Below are 22878 nucleotides of genomic sequence, written 5' to 3' on the forward strand. Positions count from 1 at the left end.
CAGAGACTTTATGAAAGTAAAGTCAAAATCTGATGGTTGGTCTGTGCAACAACCACTAGATTTTGTAAAATTGTACAATTCACAATCTGCTTTAGTCCAATTGAATAGTCCTCTTGAGTATTTTGTGAATCCACATCATTGTTTTGCTAATGTGTGAGTGTTTCAGTAGAAAGCAGTGTTTGTTCCAACATGGATAAAGATAGAATTTGTTTTAAATTTTTTTATATTAGTGATTTAATTTGTTTTGGGCTTTTACACTCTTTCAGCACACGAACATGTGCTCAATCTCTGTTTGTTCCTTTATTTAGACGTTTTCATCAAATGATTAAGCGTACATGTAATGACTGACCCGTTCAGATGAATTTTTCATCCTGGCATTTCCAAGCACTGAAATTAAATAGCAACCTCCTAACAGATTGGATGAAGTCTGTGAGTAGTTCTGGCCACATGACAGAGGTGTCAGCGAGCGGACATCCGCGAAGTAAACGCTGCTGCTGTGACTCATCCTGATAAAGCCAGAGGTAATTCTGTTTTTGATGAGAATTACTCTCTAAATTAATTTCCATAGCAATTAATCTTGATGCCACACCTATGGGATGCTTTCTGCTCTTTGGAGGAGGTGATAAAATGCAAAATAATTGAATTGATTCATTTATATTTTTGTAATGACCAAGCTGAAATGGTTTTCTCTTTGTAATGGATTTTTTTTTTTTTTCATTATGAATGGCCTTATGTTGCCAGCCATATCCAACAGCCTGCAGGCTCAGAGATATTTATTAAATATCTCTTTATTGTGCTTTACTCTACTGGTGCAGCTTGAGTATTGCCTCTCGTATTCAAAATGTGTTTCTTATGCCCCTCCTCCACTCAGCTGCCAACCCCGAAGCACAACAGAGCAGCATATCTTAATTAAACCTTTATTTATCTACTTGACGGGTTTATGGGAAGGGACAGGGTTAAGTCTACAATTCACTATCTCATATTGGGCCCTGAGTAGCCTCAACCCCAGGAGAATAGTTCTTTATAATCTGAACATCGGTCCCACTGGGGGTATAGTTTGCACTGGGGCTTCGTAATAATGAGGGAGAGACAGGAAGTTGTCCTGTGGAAAGACAGAATCTGTAAAAGAGCGCATTAAATAAATATAGTTCAGGGGAGAGGATGGTTGAGTGGAAATAATAAACACGAAAGAGCAATTCACTCATGACAAAGATTTTCATATTTTACCTGGTTCATGAAATAATGCAAAAAAAAGGCACCACAGCACAGTCAGACTGCAAAACCGGAGAGGACAAGCAATCCTCATTACCTGGGACATTTTATTTCTGTGCTGGAGGCAGAAAGCAATTACATTAACAGCAGTGAAGAACAAATCTTATGAAGGTGAACAACAGAGAATTTATGTAGTGGAATTCATGTGCATAGATGAAATGTGAGGAATTTTCTCCTGAAACTTTTCGCATTGAAATGTACAACAAGCATCATTTTTGGCTCAGTTTATATGTTTGAGTGGCACACAAAGCTCATCTCATGCCTACCGCATAATCACTCTGATCAATAGCGCACAGCTAATTTTGAACATTAATTGTCTCTTCCTTTGCAGAGGGACTATCAAAAGCAGAAGCTGGCCAAACTGAGTGTTTTAATAAAACAAATTGAAGTCACCACTTCCAGTTATTTCTGGATACATTGAAGGAGTTATTTCAATACTCTCCGATTGTTTTGTCGATGTTAATGGCAGCAGCAGTTCTATTGTTGCCTCCATCCAGGATGGAGACTAAATTAAACACAGAAGCACTGAGCGTTTCGATGTGAATGAAAATCAAAGAGTAATGGTATCATCTCCATCTGCTAAAGAGATGTTTCTGATCATCAAAATTACAAGAAATAAGGCTTAAAATATTTGACTTTGTGTGTAATGGCTCTATATGATAAAAAAAAGGTTTCACTTTTTCAAGTGAGTAATAAGTAAATACTGAACTTTTTTATGATCCAATTTTTTTAAGATGTGTTTGTATTTCCTGTTGCAAGAAAGAAGAGTAGGAATTATTGTAGTTGCTTGGTCTCTTTGTTACCTGTGAGCCCATATGACATGACAAAACACATAGAGGCCTTTGTAGATGACCTAGTAAGTTTAGAAACTATTGACACTTCTTAATTGATACTAACATCCAGAATTTAGTTTGGGGGTCAATATGTAAAATTTACTTCGTTTTTTTTTTCTTTTTTTTTTTACCTTTTTGAGCTTTACATCATGTTGTAATGTTTTCCCTCATCGAACACATACCTAGAGTTGCTTTGATTCTTTTATGCATACTTGAGAAATACTTGAATCTTCCCTGGCAGAAATTCAGGGGAGCTCTCCTCTTCTGTGACTCCTCCACTTAGCTTCACCATGCTATCAGCAGCAGCAATTAGCAAACACCTGGTGGAACTCAGGTGTTTGCGGAGGTGATGCTGAGCTCATCATATGAATTACTTCTCAGTCCAATGCTCTTAAAAACGGGTGCAAATGCCATAAAGGCAGAACATGCTTGTGATGACATGCTGAAGACATCATGTCAGAATGAAATTCTCTTCTTAAAAAAACAGCAAAATTTCACAACCCAAGGCATCATATTGCAAAGTCAAATTTATTTTCAGGTAAGTTTGATATATACATCATTGTTTAAAAGGTTGTAAAGGTCATTGCATCAAAGTGCGATTTGAATAAGGGATAACTAGGAAGAAGTGATACTACAAGATGTTGACCACCCACTAGAACGTTAGTTATTTGTTTTGTCCATTTCTGCCAGGTCAGTTATACCTGGTTATGTTCATGATGTTATGGCTTAATGTTGTGCATTTTCACTTTTCATAGTTCTGTGATATATGTGTTCACTTTAAAGGAGAAGCATGCACAGTAGCGATGTGATAATTTAGCTTCTGATCAGCAGTTCGGGTGAAACTAACAGATTGTGTTATGAAATAACTGAATCACAGCAAAGTACAGACTGTTCACTGTAGGGTTTTACCTGTGTTAATTAACTGTTGCGCCTAATTGCGCCTTCACAGCATCTGAGCCAAACGATGAAGCAAAAATGCTTTTGATCTTACAGTCTGATCAAAAGATGTCTCTGATATCTTTTTCTCTCAGTCTGGTTACGATTGAGCTCTAATATTATGAGTAAAGTGAATAAAGCTGATCTTGCTACAACACACTGCCCTGCCGGGGAAAGCTTTTTCCTGCTTCCCAAAAAAACTGGAAAAAGCTTTTCTCTCATTTGCACGGCTAACGCCCTTCACCATAAAGTTGGTGAAGGACCACTAACTTGGCTTACGAAGAGTAACCCACAAAAGCCCAAATGATCTTTTGCTATAATCCCGTTACCAAACACCCAAAGATGTTATTTGTCCATCAGTACTGAGCTGGTTGTCATATTGCTGTGGATGATTAGTGTAGTGTGGGCTACTTAGCTGTTTGTGTGTGCCATACATATGCTTGCTGTTTCCCTGGTGATATCTTCTTCATCTGTGACTCATTATCTCAACAAACTGTGGAACAGGTTCCTGCTCTGCACTTTATTCTATCTAGACTGATGCTACTCACGTGTAGCTACAAATGTCATATCACCTACCGTAATTCTGTTATTAAGTTTTCTATTTGTTTAGACCTTGTTGTCAAACTAATGTCAGACCTCTCCTTAGCTTTAAGGTTAAATTTTGGGTTAAATTTCTACCATTTCTTTCTGTTTGACAAACCTGAGTTCAAGAATTGTTCTTAGCATGTACAAATTTTCTGTAGGCAGGATGTGTTGGTTAATAGTTGTGGTACCGACAAACACATTCTGAGTGGTTTGGTCTTCATAGAATTTAAAGCTAAAAAGACCTTAGGCCCAAAACTTGTTCACTTTCACAGTGGGCTGACAGTCCTGTACGTAAATTATTGGATTGCAATCTCGCTTGGCTGTACTGGTTGCTAGGAGACAGAAATAAGCTGCAATTTCAATGTTTAAATGCACCAATGTTGTTTACAGGACTCAATCTAACTAGATCTGCCAAGGCACAGTATCTTTAAAGACTACTTACATTGAATTTATTGAACTAGATGGCATGCTCAGTGACTCCCAGCTGTCTGAACAGAGAACACCATTGGCAAGGTCGTGATGGTTGTCTCTCATCCAAAACAAGTCTAAAATTGATGATAGTAGTAGTAACTTCCAATGTATAACAAACATGATAGCAATAGTAGCTATCAGTGGGACAGGATAGCGGAGGACATGACAAGGAAAAGCATTTTTTGCTTGTCATGTCACTATGCAACTAAACTACCTCACTGTACAGTATATAAGGACACGGTGCTGCATCTCTGACAGGCTGGTCTGAAAACAGGAGGCCTGTGCTGGCACCAATCCTTCTCACCCTTTACTTTGCAAACTTCTCCATCAACTCCCTAAAAAGCCATCTACAAATGTTTGTTGATGACTCTGCCATAGCTGGCCTCATCACAAAGACGACTCTGATTACAGGCAGGGGTTTGGCTGTAATGGTGTGTTTGGAACCACCTTCTAATCAATGAGGTGAAAAACAAGAAGCTAGTGGTGGATTACTGCAGGCGCACACCCATGACATTGACATTTTTGAACATCCAGGGAGTGGACATTGAGATAGTATATTCATGTAAGTACCTAGATGTTCATCTGAACCTTGAACTTGACTGGACTCACAACACCGATGCTCTTTACAGGAAAGGTCAGAGCAGATCACCTGCAGAGGAGGCTGAGATCTATTGGAGCACCTGAAGTTGTGTTTTTTAACTCTGTGGTGGCTTCATCCACCTTCCATGATCTTGTCTGTTGGAACAGCAGCAAAGCAGTGTTCCTGCTCTGTTATCTAGATTGAATAATTGCTATGGTACCTGTAAAAGCAAAAAAACAAACACCAATCTCTTATTTATGGTTTCACGCACATGGTGAAAGTGTACTTGTAGCTGTAAATAATCCATCTTGTTATTCAGGGTGTCATGCATGGCTAGTGGCCTTCTTCAACGTGCTGGTGTGATGATGTTTCAGGAAGAAAGGCTCTGCAGACACGGCTTCTGTTTAGGGCTGAAACAATTAACTGAATTAGTCACGAAGAATTGATTATTGAAATAACTGTCAACTAATTTAGTTAGCGAATAATCGTTAACTTTACTATCCAGGCTCTAAAACATGCTATTAGGTGAAAGGACACCCTCAGAGCAGATATTAAGCCAACGCTGCACAAAATTTTTATACATTAAGATAAAAAAATCTTTTTGTCTGTAAGTATGTTCTAACCAGAACTCCTCAAGTGGAAAAGCCTAAATTTATTTGAATTCTATAAAGAAAAAAAATCATATTAAACACATCTTGCTATTTAATTATTTATTAGTTAGTCCAAAAATAGTCAACAGATTAGCCCTACACTGTACTGATGTTCAGCCAAGCAGAAAGGACTGAGCTTTTCCCATGTTTATGTTAGGATGTATAGGTAAAGTTCCGGTACTATCAGTCACTACAAGGGAACCAAACTTAGCAAGAAAAAAAAGCTGCATCAAGGCATTTGTGTCAATATTTCTGCTTCCCAGTCTTTGTTTCCAAGCACACTACACTCCATGAGTCTTAACTCTGTCAGCTTCGACTTTCAGAGTTCAGACTTCCAAGGCAATTCGAACAAACTATGACATTTTTTCCGAGTTCAGAGGCCTCCAATAAACAGTTCCGGGTCTTATGTTGGTACCTGACTGCTGAGTCAATAAATATATGGGTGATTTTCCCAGTACTGACAAGTGGAAAATGTGACATGGTTTACTTTTCATAATTGAAGGACTCCATGTGCTGCTACTGCGCTTGAGAATTAGTAAGATACACAGTGAAAAGGGAACAGAAGCAGGAAAAAAAGCATGTGAGGCAACATGGAGGTGTCCACTAATACAAACTGACTCATTTTAAGCAATTTGCTCATTTTAAGTATTTCTCTAGGAACAAGAATCAAACTTGACTTAAAATGTAAAAGACTTCAGCAGTAGACAACACAATCTGTTGAACAAAATTAAGTACATTCACATTCTAATAAATAATAATATTAGACAAAGCAAGACAAGTTACTGGAGTAAGTTGACTTCCAGAACAAGCCAACCCTGAGGGTTATAACGTAAAAAATCTTTGTGCACTGAGAATTGTTTCTAAGCAGTCCGGCACTCGACATTCCTCCTTTGTCTCACACCCCGCCCAACTATTTACCCCAACTACCTCCTGCAGAGAACAGCTTAGGTCATTACAGTCTGCTGTCAAAACCTGTGACCGCTCGGCGTCGGAGCCGCCAGGATTAGGGGCTGTGAAAACATGAACAAGGGGGGAAAAGAGGTGAAGGCTGACAGGGGGAGCAAGGCCTTAAATATTTTCTCTCCCTCTTCTTTTTTCCATGACCACGTGCTGATTCTTGCAGCTACTTTGTGCACTAATACGAAGCAATGTTGAGTCACATTGAAAACATGGAGAGGAAGAAAGCCCATCATTTTAACATTCAGTTAATCAGACTTGAAAAGGTTTTGCTCTTCCAAGGCACATAAGAATGAATAATGTTCTTAGAAATAGCTCTAAGAACATACTTTGTACTTCGTTGGCTTAATTGGGAGATTTTGCAAAAAATCAAAGTGAATCAAACTGTCTACTTTTGAAAAAGTTGGTATGTGTTAATTTTGACTGTTTTCCTGTGTACTGGTTACCCAGAACTCACTTTGTGATCAAACACATTTGGAGTTGTTGTGCATCAGGCCGTCTCTGTACTGACTGCTGTGAGCAGTCTGGTCTGCTGGCTGTCAGACGAAGTGATCTGGGAGGCAGCTTGGAGCTGAGTGCTGCGCCTGATTTCAGAGATATGTGACAATGCATCACGGAATGGAATAATCTGCCTGTTGTGCTCCACAACATTTGCCTTTCTAAATATCTACTTGTCTGTTACTGAGCACAGCTGTCCTTCATTCTGTCTATCTGCCTCCAAGCTATAAAGAATATCTCAAAAGGAGATATATCAAACTTTATTACAAGCTGGCTTTATTTTCAGAGGTCTGTGACATCCTTTGGGTAAATTACAACAGGATTTGATTGTCACAGCTCTCTTTTTTTTACCACTTCTCTATAGGTGTTTTCTTCACAGCAGTTCTCCCTAAATCAAGGGGTGACTCCATGACTCTTCATTTTGGTGAGTTATGTCTTTCAATATTGTTACTCATAAACCATTCTTGCTGTATATATAATGACATTGTCCTGTGCAGCTTCAAAGTTTCTGCAGATACATTATGTGCATTATAAAGTACATATCTGTATCACATCTTCTAACAAGGCTTTAAACAAAAGATGAATGCCAGTGAACAACACCAAATGTCAAAGAATGCCACCATCAGAAGTTTTTTGTTCTTAATACCAAGTCATTTAAAAAAAGTAATTTGCGAATACCAAATCTAACACTAAGGCTATGAAAAGCACTGCAATTACACTGTTAAACGAGGTGAGTAAAATTTCATTAGTAGCTGTGACGTGAACTACATCAGTATTGTGATTGCATACCAAATAACAGGCTCATCAATGAAGTTCTGGACCCTGCAGTGTGTTATATCCATCTTTCCTGACAGTAAAAAATATTTATGTCACTGGAAAACTTTCCACACATCAGGCTCATAAAGTTGTTCCGCTAGAGTTTGGGAAGCCACCATAATAATCAAACAGTATTATGTTTTGTTTCTGAAGACTCAACACTTAATACAGTCCCCCAATAAACATGTAACATGATTCAATGTGCTTGCAGTTGTATGCTCACAAAACATGCAGAATTGGTTGTTCCCTTGCTTCATCAACTTCTACTTTTAAATCCTAATGTTGCTCTAATTTTATAAAAACTACTGATTAGTGTGGCACATGCATTTGCCACATCTTCCCTACAAAGACAGCATGTCACATGACACATGGACAGCGAGATGCAACAGCACACACAGTCTCTGTCCCCTGGAAACATCACTGTAAAGTGTGAAAACCGCAAACATTGTCACAGAAAATGCACATTTGTGCAATCAAATCATGCGTAACCTATAACACAGGTTTTCCAGCTGTGGGTGTGGAAAAATGCCGTGACTGTGAAATACTGTTGCTCAATATGACACTGCATGTCTCGCTTAGAGATGAAATAATTCATACAAATAAGTTGACATAATCACAGGCACACAAAAATCAAGAATTTGGAGTTCAGTTTACTCTTGGACTTGGATACTAATAATTTAAATGAGGATCTTTGAGAATGCTGTGTGTCTTTTCCAGTGAGCGAGAGGTGTAGATGTCATCCAAGTCGGGTAGCTGTTGATTTTTGAATTTTTGTGCAATCTTTCTGATTCTTTGTATTGCCTTTTTATCTACTGCAAAGCTGCTGCCGTCCCACACCAGCATGCAGTAAGTGTAGTTCTAGAGATTTTCACAAGTCAAATCTCTAAGACTGAAATTAATGTTCTTTCATCAGCTCATTTAACTGAACCCTGAAAAGCATAATGAATGTTGCAAGTCTGATTTGAAACGCAAATTAAAGCAGGGATTTTACCTTATTATTAACAAAACTCTGCCTCTTATAACCTCTAAAGATTTATTTTACAGAGCATTATAGGAGTCTATGGTGAAGAGGTCTTGTTAAAGATTTTCCAAAATGATTTGATCATAGATGTTCATTTGTATTTCCCCTGTTGCCCGCTATTGGTTGCCCTTGTGCCCTTGTTCCCCTAGAGGTCATCAGGAGGCCCCAGTGTTTCTGGACTTGGTCCTTCCCCTCACTCCTATCCTGAATATCACCCCTGATTATCTCATAGTTCTGCTGGATCGACCCTCATACCCTCTTTTAAAGGACTGCATTACTTCCACCTCCCTAAACTTGTCCAAACCAATTAGGTTTCCTATTATTCCCTGAACTAATTTCACCAAAACCCCTCCTCGGAGCCCTCTCTCAAAATTCGCGACCTTCTGCTTCCCCTGGATCGAAACTCCCAACACGACCTGTTCAACCCCTAAACTCCCACCAGCCTCATCCTGGTGGCTGCTGGGGACTTTTTTGTTAGAAAGGCAAAGAAAAACTGCTACAAAATGTAATTTTTTAAAAATTTACAAGCTAGTAAAAGAAGGCTTTCTGTAGATGAATCAGTGGTGAATTTGCTCATCATACACTCTTTAACATGAAATCCGACTGGGTCACACACTTCTAAATAAAACTCAGATATCAGAGCAGCACAGTCGGCCTGATGAAGTTTCGGTTGTCGACTCGAGCAGCACTTTCATCATGATATCCTGCCCATCCCTCTCCCGTCAATTAGCGCCTCAATAGTGACAACACAGAGGATCTTCATTAGTGAAGAATGCTCAATTATATCAGTTGATATTCCTTTCCAAAACTAATTATCCCAGTTGCATGGTACGGCTGACTGAGCCTGCCCTCACCCCGGGGCGCAGCAGTTACTGATGTGATTTGGATTTGGCTCCAAGGTCTGCTTCCTTCTCTTCTCTTTTGTTGCCCCTGCACCATATAATAAAGTTGCATAAAACAATGGACTGTCTTATTAAATTGTTCATAATAACTCAACATGTTCTTGCATTATCTTCTCTCTGCTGGAGCTTCCGCCTTCAGATGCAGATCTAGTTTCAGATGGAATTAGAAGATGGGGTAATACTACAGAGAGGCTCGTCTCTGTATAATCCCGCTTCTTTGTTCGTCCTGTGGGGGATAACAAAAATAGACACCCTGCGCCACGGCTCTATCTGATATACAGACATGGTGCGCACATGTCTTCTCATGAGAAATCACTTAGAAGAAGGTAGAACGGCTGAGAGAAAATGGATAAACTGGATGTTTCATTGGTTCAAAGCTTGTTTACCTTCAACTTATTGGCCAGTAGATAAAATGCAGTAACAACAATCCATTTTAAAAACACTAGATTAACATGTTTTGACAGTTCAAACAATTGTTGCATACATCTTATCCATCGACCCATTGTCTTCCATTTATCTGCATTTGGGTCATAAACGTAACAAGCCAAGGAGGCAAACCCACACATCCCTCACCAGATTGGTGAGCAAATACATAATACAAATCCTTTTTGAATTTAGGAAGAAGTTATAAATTTGCAAAAAAAGTGAATAGAGACCTTTTGTGAAGCTTATAAGATGCACGCCACTGACATCTGGTCAGTATTTAAAGAAGAGCCATTGAGCCTCTGCAAATGGCTGAAATGAGTTTTCTTCCTAGGGTGGTTGGGATCAGATGTAGAGATGGGTGAGGAGGTTCATTCTCAGGGCAGAGCTTGAAAAAATCTGATTGTGGTTTGGGCATCTGACCAGGTAACTACCTTCCTTTGGAGGTTTTCACAAAAAACTGAAAATAGTTTCTCAGTATATGATGGCCAGGGTCAGCCATGCAAATAGTATGAGGAGTAGAGCAGCTACTCCTCTGCATCGACAAGAGGGAAGCTATATATTCCTTTTGACAAAGGCATGCCTTGGGATCACTGAAAATGAGCTGCAGAGTGTTGCTGGAAAGATGGATGCTTTGGTTTTACTTCTTGACCTGTTGTCACTGATGCCTGATCTTGCATAAAAGGCAAACAACAGTTGAAGGGATGGGATACATTTTTACTTTACTTCCATTTTTCTTACATTATTTAAAAATCACCATCAGATTAATGACTATATAAATGTCTAAGCCGGCTGTACACTGCATCGTGTCAATTCTTCTTTTTTGTCCTGAGTGAACTCCTTGTTGTCTTGTTATAAGGGCCCAGGCTCACAGACGGTGGGCCATTTAGTCATTTCAAGCGTGTTCGTCAGTGGCTGTGACTGACGAACAGGTTCATTGCAATTAATTCTTCTCTTTCTCCAGCCTCTGTCTGCAGCTGACCCCTCAACTCCCTCTTACTCTGTCTTTCCTCTTTCCTGTTTCAAAACCAGAAAAAAAAATAAAAATACTTGCGACCTTGTGTCCAGAATCTGGAGGTAGATCATTTTAATTCTGCTTCACAGATCTTTTTCAAAAAAGAAAAAGACAGACCTGGAGACCCCAGAACCGGTGACCGCTTGGTGAACCTGGGCCGACCAGCCAGGACCCAGGCACTTGTAAACACAGCCATCGTCTAACACGCACCCTCCTGCTTCCACCCCTGAATGCTTTTGTTCCCTTCCCACATTAGCACAAGCGGTTTATGTTCACCAGTTCATGTTCTCTGATTTTGTGACGCAACCAGTCACAGCATGTCCTAAGTCAGTGATCTGTCCATTCAGGTTCATTTTGTGCTTATCTTTTATTATTGTTTACTTTGTAATGCTTAGTCATTTCTGTGGCGGAGTGCATCCAAAATTCAGCGCTCCCATGAAGGCCCGAATGAAAACCACTCTTTCTTTAGAGACAGGACTGTCCTAGATTAACAGGTCGGCTCTTGTGGGCAGGACCTGGATTCCACTGGTGGTTCATAAGTTCATTTCATTGTTTGGAAAGACACTTTCAAAATTTTTTTTAAAAATCCAGCCTGTAATTCTGGATTACAGGCTGAAAAGGTTTAACATAAACAACTTATTATTTGTGACAACATCACCAGTGGGAAAATTATTCATACTCCAAATAATTCCTTTAAAGTAATTTTAACAAAAAACATTTTTGGATTTTTATCTTTTTCTTTAGTGAGTGGATCAGAGGCAGTAGGCCCTTGCAATCCATGGTTTTTGTGTTTTCTGAGTCATAAATATGAAGAGACACTGAGGCCCATATCTTCTGGCCACCCAGTCCTATTATACTGGATAGCAACTGAAAAAAGATGTCAGTGTTCACAGAAAAAATGTAGCATCTGGGCATCTTCAAAGCCTTTTTCACAAAGCAGTTCCAATACAGATTTCTTCAAGCTGCCTGTAGCCTTGTAAAAACCAGCCCCTTACGATTCACTTCGTATATGGAAGGTTGAGAAATGATTGCTTGCTGGAGATGAGGATTCTGTTGAATCTTTAAATTTTATCCAATCGCTAAAGTTCGCCCGTGACGTATGTGATGTGTCAGTTTGACGCTATGAAGCTTACCGGAAATTGCCTGCCCATCCTCCATTACGAAGAGAGCAGTCTCAGCCTGAATGAGATGGCCGTTAATGTTAATTCAATCTTTGGCAGCATGGACAATACAGACTGGATCAGGAAACCAACGTCAGCTTGGCATGGAACTTACCAGGGTTGATATGGGGCATTGCATTTAAAATAGGAAACCAAAAACTCCTAAAGCCTAAAACAACAGGCTTAAATCAAAGGCAACCGGACTCACTCAGTTTTTCCTGAAGATGTTTCAACACCTCTTTAGCCATTAGCTGCATTAAAATCACGGACAAAAAATGTTTAAGACAACCCAAAATATGCTATTGTCTTCATTTCACATAAAATAAACTCCTATGATATCATTACTTTTGAGTCTCGCATAACTTTCTGTCTTTGCTTATAAATAATTAATGATAGTAATGAATAATGGTAACATTAAAAATACTCCCTAAATTAAGTCATTCAGGTGTGATTTTGTCGCCGGCAGTGGCAGCTTTTCAGACCATTTCGCATTTTAATTTTACACCCCCATGAAGCCACTTAGTTGATAGCAGCAGTTTTTATTATGATTAATTCATTTATTAAATCATTAGGTTCAGAAGGGCCCCTGTTATGTCATTCCTAAACACAGTTTTATTGTCTTGGGCGATGACCTCATGGTGTATGCACACATTGTAAACTACATTATCCTGTTGATTCTCAGGAGGTTTATGAAATATCTTCTAAAATATTTGAAATGTTAACCTATTGTTACCTATTATTTAACATTTCACAAAAAGTCAATTTGTTGGTGTTTATTTAAACTACAGTCTGTTGTGAAGTAATGGTTCTGTGTAAATGAGGTAATGGTTGAAATTTTCTGATAATAGAATTTCTGAATTTTGTAGCTAATTTTGAAATAATTTGTAGGACAGACATTGCATAAGTAACTGCAAAGTTACTTATGCAGTGATGTCACTGCATAAGTAACTTTGACATGTTATCCAGTGAATGACTTGACATGAATGCAACAGTTTGTGAAGAAACGCATCTCAAATGAAACCTCTCACTTTTAGTCAACATACGCCGTCCCTGTTGCTTTTTAGAAAGGAAAAAAACTTTTTTAGCCTCTGAATAAGGGTCATTTTTGCATCTGTAGTAAGATGACAATGTTACAATCTCATAAAATGTTTTGAAACCTGTCCTTATGACAAATGGGTGCCTTACAAAGCATTCACAGCAGTAGTGCCAGTAATTGTGCTGCCAGTCAGATTTACTTTTTCTGCAACAGTCACTCCAGGCAGGTTTAATTTAAAACAATGAATCTATGTGGAAAAGTACCTCATGTCCACTGGTAAGTATAGTTTAGAATCTGTAATGCTTCTTCTTTGCCAAAGATGAATCATCATTCAGTTTTTCAACAGAATGACAATATAGAGCAAGGTCGACCAAGAACTAAATACTGTAGAAAATATTAGAGTAAAGAGAAAAGATGAATGAACTGGACACACAACTCTGGACAATGGAAAAAACACAAATCTATAATGTGTTAGATGTATTGATACAAGCTAAAGGTACTTTTCAATTTGATAGTATGATACAGTAACAAATGTCATATTTTTGTGTGGCACTTTTTGGCACGTCCTTGCAAGAGGTGTAGGTAATTTCTTCTCCATGCCCACACACATATTTTAATTTGTCCTAAATAATTTAACCACTGCTGCTTGAGTTTGTTATAATTACAAGTGCCATTCAGTCAACAAATCCACCTTGAAATTTTAAGAAATAATGTGTTGAAAACCTTAAAAGATGTTCTTAAAACCAAAAGTAGGGAAGTGGGACTTCATATGATGGAAGATGGCTGTTCCAGAGAAACATCAATCTTTTCGGGTCGAATGAGAACATTTTCACAAGTGTAAATCCTTTCTATTGGAAGAAAATGCACACCAACCCACACACTAAGACAACAATCTGTCAGATATGTCAGTGTGAGAGACATTCAGTGACATTCTAGCAGAAAAGCTGTTTGGTATACTTTAGAAAGCACTGTACTGCAGGCAGGACTTTTCCACAGCTTTGCTACTTTGCGCATCGCCTCCCTTAAAGGGCAGCCAGCTCATCTTTTTTGATGACTGACAGTGGGATTTGCGGCGATAATGTCTTCAGGTGCCAGAGGATTGGGATTAAACATACTTCAATTTTAAAAACGGCAAAGTTGCCATGACAATGACCTTCAGTTTTTAGCTCAGATGGCGGACATGTGGCGAGCCGACGACTGGCTTGATATTGCCCAGAGACGGCTCCAATCCAGCGGGGGCTTTTGCCATGATTGCGCTTTCAAATCCTGTGTTGAATCTGAAACTCTGTCCTCACAAATGTGTGTGTGTGTTGGTGAGGGAGAGGATGATATTTCTGCAACAGTGTAGAAACAGGGCAGTCTCACTTCAAAGTGAATCGTGAGAAGAACTAAGGAAAATGTAAAGACACCTCCACATAATCTGTGACCCACTGACCCGCCATCAGAACTTAAATGCAATAGCAACTGCATCTCTTTTCAAGAGTCTTTCCAAATAAACTTGATGAGGGCTGACGAGGGGCCTTTTTGCGGACGTGAAGACCCTGTAGCCTGGACCGAAAGGGCTTCATAAACTCACGGTTTGAGGTCAGTGTCTATCCCTCTGCAGGGCAATGCCTTCACACTCTCACACCTGCCTGTCAAAGGAGAGAGCAGCAGGACATCACGAGAGGAAGCACAGCAAAAGGGAAAACAAAGAGTTGTGGCAATACAGAAGAAGCGAAGAGAAAGCAGTTGCAGTTTTTTAAATAACGTCCAAAGCCCAGCAGACAGCAATAAAACTGTACAATGATTATCACTATTGACTAAAGCTAATCTCTGCTGAACCCACGAGGCGTGGTCGGTCGATATGAATTGCAAGAGTTTTGTAAATTTGATGGCATGTGGTAGCTGGATGTTCAAGTGTGACTAGACTGCCCCACAGTGGAGGCTGGGAGAATTACAAAAGCAGACATGCAGGAAGCGATACGGTATAAAGAATTCCAACACAGTCTGGAAAAGTGCGAAATTTAACACAAGTATTCCACAGATTTTAATAGATATGGCACAAGTAATTCCTCTATGGGAAAATATTTTTATTTTCAGGCTTAATTATCTGTCCCATTCCATAAAGATGATGTGTCCATCTACCTGTTCATCCATCCATCCATCCATCCATCCATCCTTTAAACCTAAGAACACTGTACCAACTGTCAAGCATGTTGCTGGCTACAGGATAATAGTGCAACTTTGTGTTGCATAATCTGTTGTGCAAGTTGTGTTGTGTAATGGCACAAAGTGGTTGGATTAATGAAGATGGAAGATTGCTTCCAGATTGTTCTACCCAAAATCAACATTTATACAGAAAGGGTGGGTATTTGTTGTAGTGTTACTGTGAAAACTGTTGATGAACTGCGACAATAATAAATTCCAATTAAAGATAATTAAAACTTCCACAACTCTCCAAAATGTTCAGCATAGTTATGATTTTTTTTTCTCTTTTTTTACAAGTTAGAGAATATGTAGTAATTTCACTTCAGTTTTATTGTTATCACAGGAAATACCACAAGTCATTGTGATAACATTTTTTAATCCATATCATCTCTCAGTTCTATACAGTTGAAATTCAAACTCACATCAAAACTGGTATTGGGGGAATTAGGCTGGTTTTGCAATAGGATTCTGAAAGAAAGCTGACTTAGACCTCTCTTAAAATTTCAAAAACGCACCCATACTACAAAAACAAGGACTAAACAAGATCTAAAATGAACTTGAGTCCTCAAATATTCAACCAAAATTTTTTGCCAGAATCTTGTTCATGGCTACAAATTTGTATGTTTTTTTTTTCTCCAATTTTCTCAGGGACTTTCAACCAAACATTAAGTGTAGTGTATTTATGTATTGAAGCCTGTTTCTGGTATAAAACAAATCCACAATAGGTTTAAAATTCACATTCTAAATTTCTGTTTTAAAAAATTATTGACATTGTTTGTTGTGTTACGTCCACTATGAAAATGAATAAACTTAATCATTAAATGTCTGAAGTTAAATAGACATAATGATCTGATGAGTAAACCTTTAATACTCTGCAGAGAACATAAGGGTCTTTATATCTTCACACAATAATTCACTGGTGTATTTAAAAAATCCACAGCAATAAATGCACATATTGACAGGAATGAACACTCTAGTCATATTACATTCACCTTTTCATTATTTCAGATTAACAGCTCTAAATATACATAAAGACACAAATAGTGACAAACTTTAATGTAATGCACATCAAAAAATGAATTCCTTCAGTCAGAAATGCTGCCACCTCTTTGTCTGTGAGGTGAGTCCAGATTCTGTTCATAATGTCAGTAACTCCCTAAATAACTTCAAAATACAGCAAATTTATCTCAGAGTAGCACATCTGGCTACAGGCGTGTAAAAGGACTATGGTAGTGAACAGCGTGTGAGAGGCTTTTTCTCACTTCCTATCAGGAGCATTGAGACGATCCAGGTTGGTGATTGGCAGGAAGGAGGCTAATGACAAAAAGCAAAGAAAACATGCCAGCTGAGTACACTCCTTGGTGTTTTTTAAACACAGGACAGTTTATTTCAGCGCAAACTGTGCTCAAATACTGGATTGTTTAGACGTGGTAAAGCATCTAATATGGGGTTCATCATTTTTACAAGACAGAAAAGGGAGTGGAAAAGCAGAATTATAAAGTATTTCTATACCTTACACTGTGTTTAAAAACAGGCCAGAGAAAATGTCAAAATGACCAGTTTTTTCTGGCTTTAGGAGAGCATCACCCCGCCTCCACTTGTTACTGCACTATTGGCTGAAAGAAAGCTTCTATTCTTTTTTTCCTCACTTACAAGACTGAAAGATTTTTCAGTTTGGAAATATTTCTCGGTAGTAAAAAAACATATACATAGGTTTTTGGTCCCCCAAAATGATCTTTTTTTTCTATTTTTTTTTTTTTCAAATAACCAAATGTTTTAGCAAGTTCAAGCAAGCATGAATGTGAGCTTTGTTATTTTGTTTTATTTGATTGGACTATGTAAAAACCTTAAAACTGGGTACTTTCTAAGTTGGATGAAGACATCTCTTGTTTATGAAGAACCTTTTACAGTAATAAAAATATAGCTTTGTAACAACTGATGTTGACAGGAGCTACAACCTTTAAAACTGATCTATTGTTGTAATTTTCATGTGAAATTTGTGAACTTGTGTCAGGAGTTGGCCCCACATCATCTATAGTTCAGGGTTAAGTCAATGCTTTGAAAGCATAATAACAGTAAATAGATTTTTTTTTAATGTACAATATTAATAGAACTAAAAATCTATATTTTGAAGCAGCAGCAAATAGTTGTTGCTTTTCACTTTAACTAAGAGCAATGAGATTGATTTTCTTTCAAGTGTTGAAAGAAAATGTGCAAATGCCATGACAACGTGATATTTTTACTCAAGATTAGCAAACTGGTCCGTGCCTATCCGCCATCAAAGATGCAGCTAGTTGACTGATTTATTTATACGGTTCATAAGCATTACTTCACTGCTCAGTATGCAGCATTTTCTTAATGTCTTGCACTCCAATAAATACATTAACCAAAGTTAAGTGGAGTAGTGATCAGTAGGATGACATCAAGTGTGAAAACAGGCAGTCTTTTTGGCATTTTGTTGGCATTTGAATGCTGAATGGATTCTTGTTGGCATGATCAGGTTGTCTGTGTGTCCTGTGAAAAAAAGTCAGTGCAAAAGTAGCAGAAAAGACAGCAGCCAAAAGCTGAATCCTGGCAGCGGAGAGGCGAAGCTTTTAATGTTGCAGTCGTCACTGTAGCAGCAGTGAACTCTGACCCCTGGTGCTCTGTATCCCTGGCTGCTGGCCTGACTGCAGAAAGACTTGTAGGAACACGACTTCATCACGCCACCTTATGAGACACACAGAAATATATGTGAGAGACACATCCATTTAACAGCTGTCTCACAGAAGCCAATCAGTACACCAGCAGTGAAAACAGCTGTTGCGAAAAAGTACTGCGTTGCTACTGACAACCAAATTAAAAAAACTACAGCAGGCATCTGGGATGATGGATATTTTAAAATCACTGCAGGTTTGATAAGAAGCTGCTGCGACCACAGGCAACAGGATTTGACATTTCACACCCATTTAATTGTCCCCCTTAAATATCTTGAGCTTGGACTCTTACAGGTAACTAAAACAACTGTATTTGGCCCAAACTATTGAAGTAACCTACAATTAATTTATGATTAGTTCTAACTTTAAATAGAACTAATCAGTAACTTATCAATTACTTCAAAGTCTTTTTTTCTAAATAAAAAAAATGAATAAACTAAAATGTTTATGCTGAAGCACCACATGGTATCCTAATTAAGGGTGTTTGTCAAGTAGAGGCAAAAAGCTTCATTCTCCAAAAAAAAAAAAAAACCTCAAACCTCCTGCAGGTTGGGACGTTTCTCCAGACAACAGCTGGTCTTCAACAAACACTGTCACACACAGTCTTGTACACGCCGGCAGAACGAACACAAAACCGTAGTGCAAATGTTGTCTGAATAACAGGAGGTAGAAACTAAATGAGCAAAAGGAGATAGAGACACCTTCAAGAAACGGCAAACTTACTGTCATGGCCCACCACCACCGCACAGGCGTCAGAGTAGCTGGGACAGGATTTGGAGCCTTGTCGGTTGCAGTCATCGTTATTAGAGCCCATGCAGGTGTAGCACTTCAAAGCCTCGCCTCGATGAGACAGAGACAAGGTCAAAACAAGATGCTATGCATTCTGTTTAAAAGGTTATTGGCTACTAATATTTTACCTGAAGTAGAAAACACTCTTGGTGTCAGCAAAATCTAGACGGACCCAGAGGCTGAAGCTAATATCTACTCAAAACGGTACCAAAACTAAATAATTTTAAAATATTGTCAATCCGTTTATGTGAAGGCTACTTGTTGGAAAGGTTTTGTATTGGATGGTTTTGAAAGCAGTTCTAGTGGTGCTGCAAGTATGAGATACATTTATTTATATTTAATTTGCCATGAAAAAGTGGATTTGGGCTTATGTGACAATGCTTCTAGGGTTTATAAAACTATTGGCAAAACCGCTATGATAATTTTGAGACTGGAAAGTTTGTTTGTTTGGTGTCTGGAAATGGACCCATTTCAAAAAAACGTCTGGAATGTAAAGTCAAATCAGCAGGCGCTACCAATCACCTAGCAACCCCAATGAAGCCCAGCCCGTTACATAGCAACTGAACCTTAGCTCTACAACGTTTGGTCAGCTGATTTTACCGCTGTATGTGCTGTACAGTGGCTGCTGGTAAAGACTAATGATTTGTTGTTTACTTACCATTTAGAAACCAGTTTGCTGCATCCTTATTCGTTGTGTCAGAGGCTCTACTTATGCTTTTCAAATATGTTAAGTTATGTAATTGCGCATCTGTTTGTTTCAGTAAATGTGGAATTGGGGGGGTGTGGCCAGCAGCAGCTTATTTGGATTTAAAGTGACAACAGGCCCCAAAGTAACTCATTACAAAAGAGCTCAAAATAGGCCAAACTGAGCAGACTAAAATCTCATTATCTAAAAATGACTTGTGCAAAAAATGTAATGAACATGTTTTGTCCTAACCTGTTCAAGGAAGCATATTAGGTCACTTTTAAACTACTGTTGCTATTTTATTAAACAGCTGAGCAGATCTAAAATTTTGTCCTGCATTTTGTCCTCAACAATCTACCAAGATGATATTTTTACTGATGATTTTAAAGAGAACATTTGCAGGTACCCAACCCATTGCTCTCTTTTCAACAGTTAATGCGGTATCCAGGGTATGGCCTAGAAACCTTAAAGCTGCAGAAAAAGAGAGTTAGCTCCAGTGATGCAGGTGTAAAGCATGACCAAATCAGGTTCCCAGACAGACCCCAACTCTTGATATCTCCTTTCACACAGGATGTACTTGATGTGCGTGCACATGCAAGCCATGTAAATTTCCAATGTGTGACAGTCTTCCGCTGATGAAGTGAGACTAAAGTGAGGAGACAGCGTTAATTAATCCCTTAACTCGTCTCGCACAAATCTTTCAAAATCTACCGGAAAGTTACAGCAGTTCTGTCCACATGTTTAAAAATACTTATTTTTCTAAACTTCTAATGCCTCGGGAACCAGTTTCAGCACATAAAGCACTTAAATGCCTTTCTGTGCCCTGATTTCTTATCTTAAGGAAGGAGCGGCTATTTGAAAATGAATTGACCTATGAAATGCTATAGATTTAAACGGTTCCTTTTAAAACCCTCCATCCCTGTCTCCTTTATTCCAGACATGCAGTCTCAAACGCTGCTTCCTAAGAGGATCAGAGCCGAAAGGCACTAAAAGCTTCAAACATTCTTCACAGCAGCACATCTCTTGTATTTCGCCATCAAAGTTGCTTCGTTTCACCTCAGATGTGTCTCTCTGACACAGTCGCAGGTTTGTCCCTGTACAGATATAGTTCAGAGACAGAAGACGTACAAATCAAAACAGAGGGTCGACTCTGTCACTATAAAGGTAGGCTCTGTTAAAGAAGAAAATCACAACTTGAAAAGTATAACTAAAACACCAACAGGAAACAAAGATTTCATCATTAAAATTGTCCTTGTTACTGGTTTTCTTATCAGTGCTCATCTGTGTTTTGGCTTGGCATTAAATATCCCCCACTGAGTGTTGCTGACCCCAATCTATCCCCACTGCACAGCCGCTTTCCACACATGCTAAAAGTATTAGTCTCCAGGCCTGTTAAGAGATTAGCTGCTTTTGACTGCATGTTCGTTACAGGAGATGAGGATGAACTACAGCGAAGCAAGCAATTATTAGAATCCCAATAGAAATCAACTTCCAATAACAGTAATGACAGGAAATACCATTTTATGTTTTAATGTTGAATATATTTCTTAAGCAGTTAAAAGATGAGTTTTTCTTGAAAATAAAAACACTGCTGCCTTGTCTTGTCCAGCCTTTACTTTTTAAATGTCAGAATGTAAAGGGAGTCGTCCAAAAAAAGCAGACTAATGTACAGAGAAACAAGTAGCTAAAGAAATGCCTGAATGGAAAAAGTCAACTAACAGGTGGAGGAATGTTTCTAAGTTCCTTTTTAAGACAAACACTAAAACCAATTTGTAAAGAAAAAAAAGGGTGGAATATTAAGAGTAAAATAGTTCTTACTGTAAGTTGGCAGCAGGAACACAAAAAGCAGCAATAGACAATAGCGGACGATCGTCATGGTGCTGCCACTTGTCGCTCCTCCTGATGCCACAATGAAAAGCAGGTTGTTTGCTCTCTAAGCCCTCTGAGCTTTATCTTGGTATTTAAACGAGCTAATATCTGCTCCTGCCTGAGCAGCAGATGAGCAGCTAGCATTGAGTGGTGCTAAATTTTGATTAGTACCAAAATGATACTTACAATAAATGCATAGTTTGGATAACATTATTTATATTTCTGTCACATAGTAGTAATAATACCATACCATTATTACTTATATAAATCTTTAAAAACGAGGTTGTGCTGCACAAGTAAAAGAACAAAGCAATAATTGTTGCATTTAAAAACATCTAGATTACATTTAGCAAATATCATCAAACTGTGGAATTTTTTTACGCACAATTATTATACTGTGAGCATCTCTACTGGTCCATGCCTATTAAAACTGTAAGTTCACAGACAGATTCATTCTGAATGTTTTTTCTGCTAAACTATCACAGGTCATAATTTTCACTATTGGTACTATTTGTAGTTCACATTTAGCCCTGTAAGTCCCAATGCTGTAATCTCCAGTGGAGACTCCAGAACAAATTTTACCAGGGTGTGCTTTTTTATGGCACTTAAAGAAGAATGGAGCAAAAACAGAGCAATATTTAATTGTTTAATATACCAAGATTCTGCAAGTTGCAGACTATGATCAAGCAGATCAAAACTCTGATTCTATCTCAATGCAGCTGAATATGCAACATCTTAATCAAGCAAAACAATGAAGATAAAAAATAAAATTGTTCCATGTGACCAATTAGTTACAGTCTCTCTTTGACAGCACATATCATATTAAGAAATTGATTTAGTTTAAACTCTTCAGTAAGGGGTCATAACAGCAACCAGGTTTACATATATTTTTTACACTAACAATATTCGCAGTGCCTTTCAAAACATAAACAGGCCCACAGCCTCACTTTATGCCCACCATACTTAACAGTAACTTCTACACATTTGTCTTTTATTTCATGTCAAAATTACCCACATTACCTGTATTACAGAAAAACTCAATCTCTTTTTATCTAATTAAAATCCCTGAAAGGTTTAGCGCCTTGGTTGTTACAGAGATGATTTTCCTGCCTTAGCAACCTGCTGTGGTGGCGAAATAAAAATGGCTCCTCATCAAACATAGCAACCAGTGGCTAAAAGCAAATTGAGCCAGAGTTTTAAACTAGAGTGAACCAGAAAGTCATGAAATACTACTTGAAAATACCTAGATACTCTGATCAATTTTAAAAAGTAAAAGAATAAGAAATGTTTGATTTATTTTAAAGGGTTTGTTATGGGAACCAACAGCTGAGCAAAACTTCTTAATGTCGTATTTTTCCCACCACAGAATATATGTCCTCAAATTAAAGGATGGATTTTTGTTACATTTTTAATGCATACTACTCAAAAAAGAGGATTATTTTTATTTAGTTATTTTTATACATCTTAATCAGAGGCCCAAACAGCAGTCATTGA

At 38.3% G+C, this 22878-nt stretch overlaps 1 protein-coding gene across 1 annotated transcript; it reads right to left on the minus strand.

Moving 5' to 3' along the window:
* Positions 1-17094: 17094 nt before the first annotated feature.
* On the minus strand, positions 17095-22860 carry ly6pge (lymphocyte antigen 6 family member pge). The gene is made up of 3 exons (XM_028006275.1): positions 21334-22860; positions 18765-18881; positions 17095-18054 (listed from the first exon to the last, which is right to left on the minus strand). The coding sequence occupies exons 1-3, from the start codon at positions 21389-21391 to the stop codon at positions 17873-17875; spliced, it is 357 nt and encodes a 118-aa protein (XP_027862076.1). The 5' UTR covers positions 21392-22860; the 3' UTR covers positions 17095-17872.
* Between the last annotated feature and the right edge of the window lie 18 nt (positions 22861-22878).

This window comes from Xiphophorus couchianus, chromosome 22, assembly GCF_001444195.1.
Source record: "Xiphophorus couchianus chromosome 22, X_couchianus-1.0, whole genome shotgun sequence".
Classification (NCBI taxonomy): Eukaryota; Metazoa; Chordata; class Actinopteri; order Cyprinodontiformes; family Poeciliidae; genus Xiphophorus; species Xiphophorus couchianus.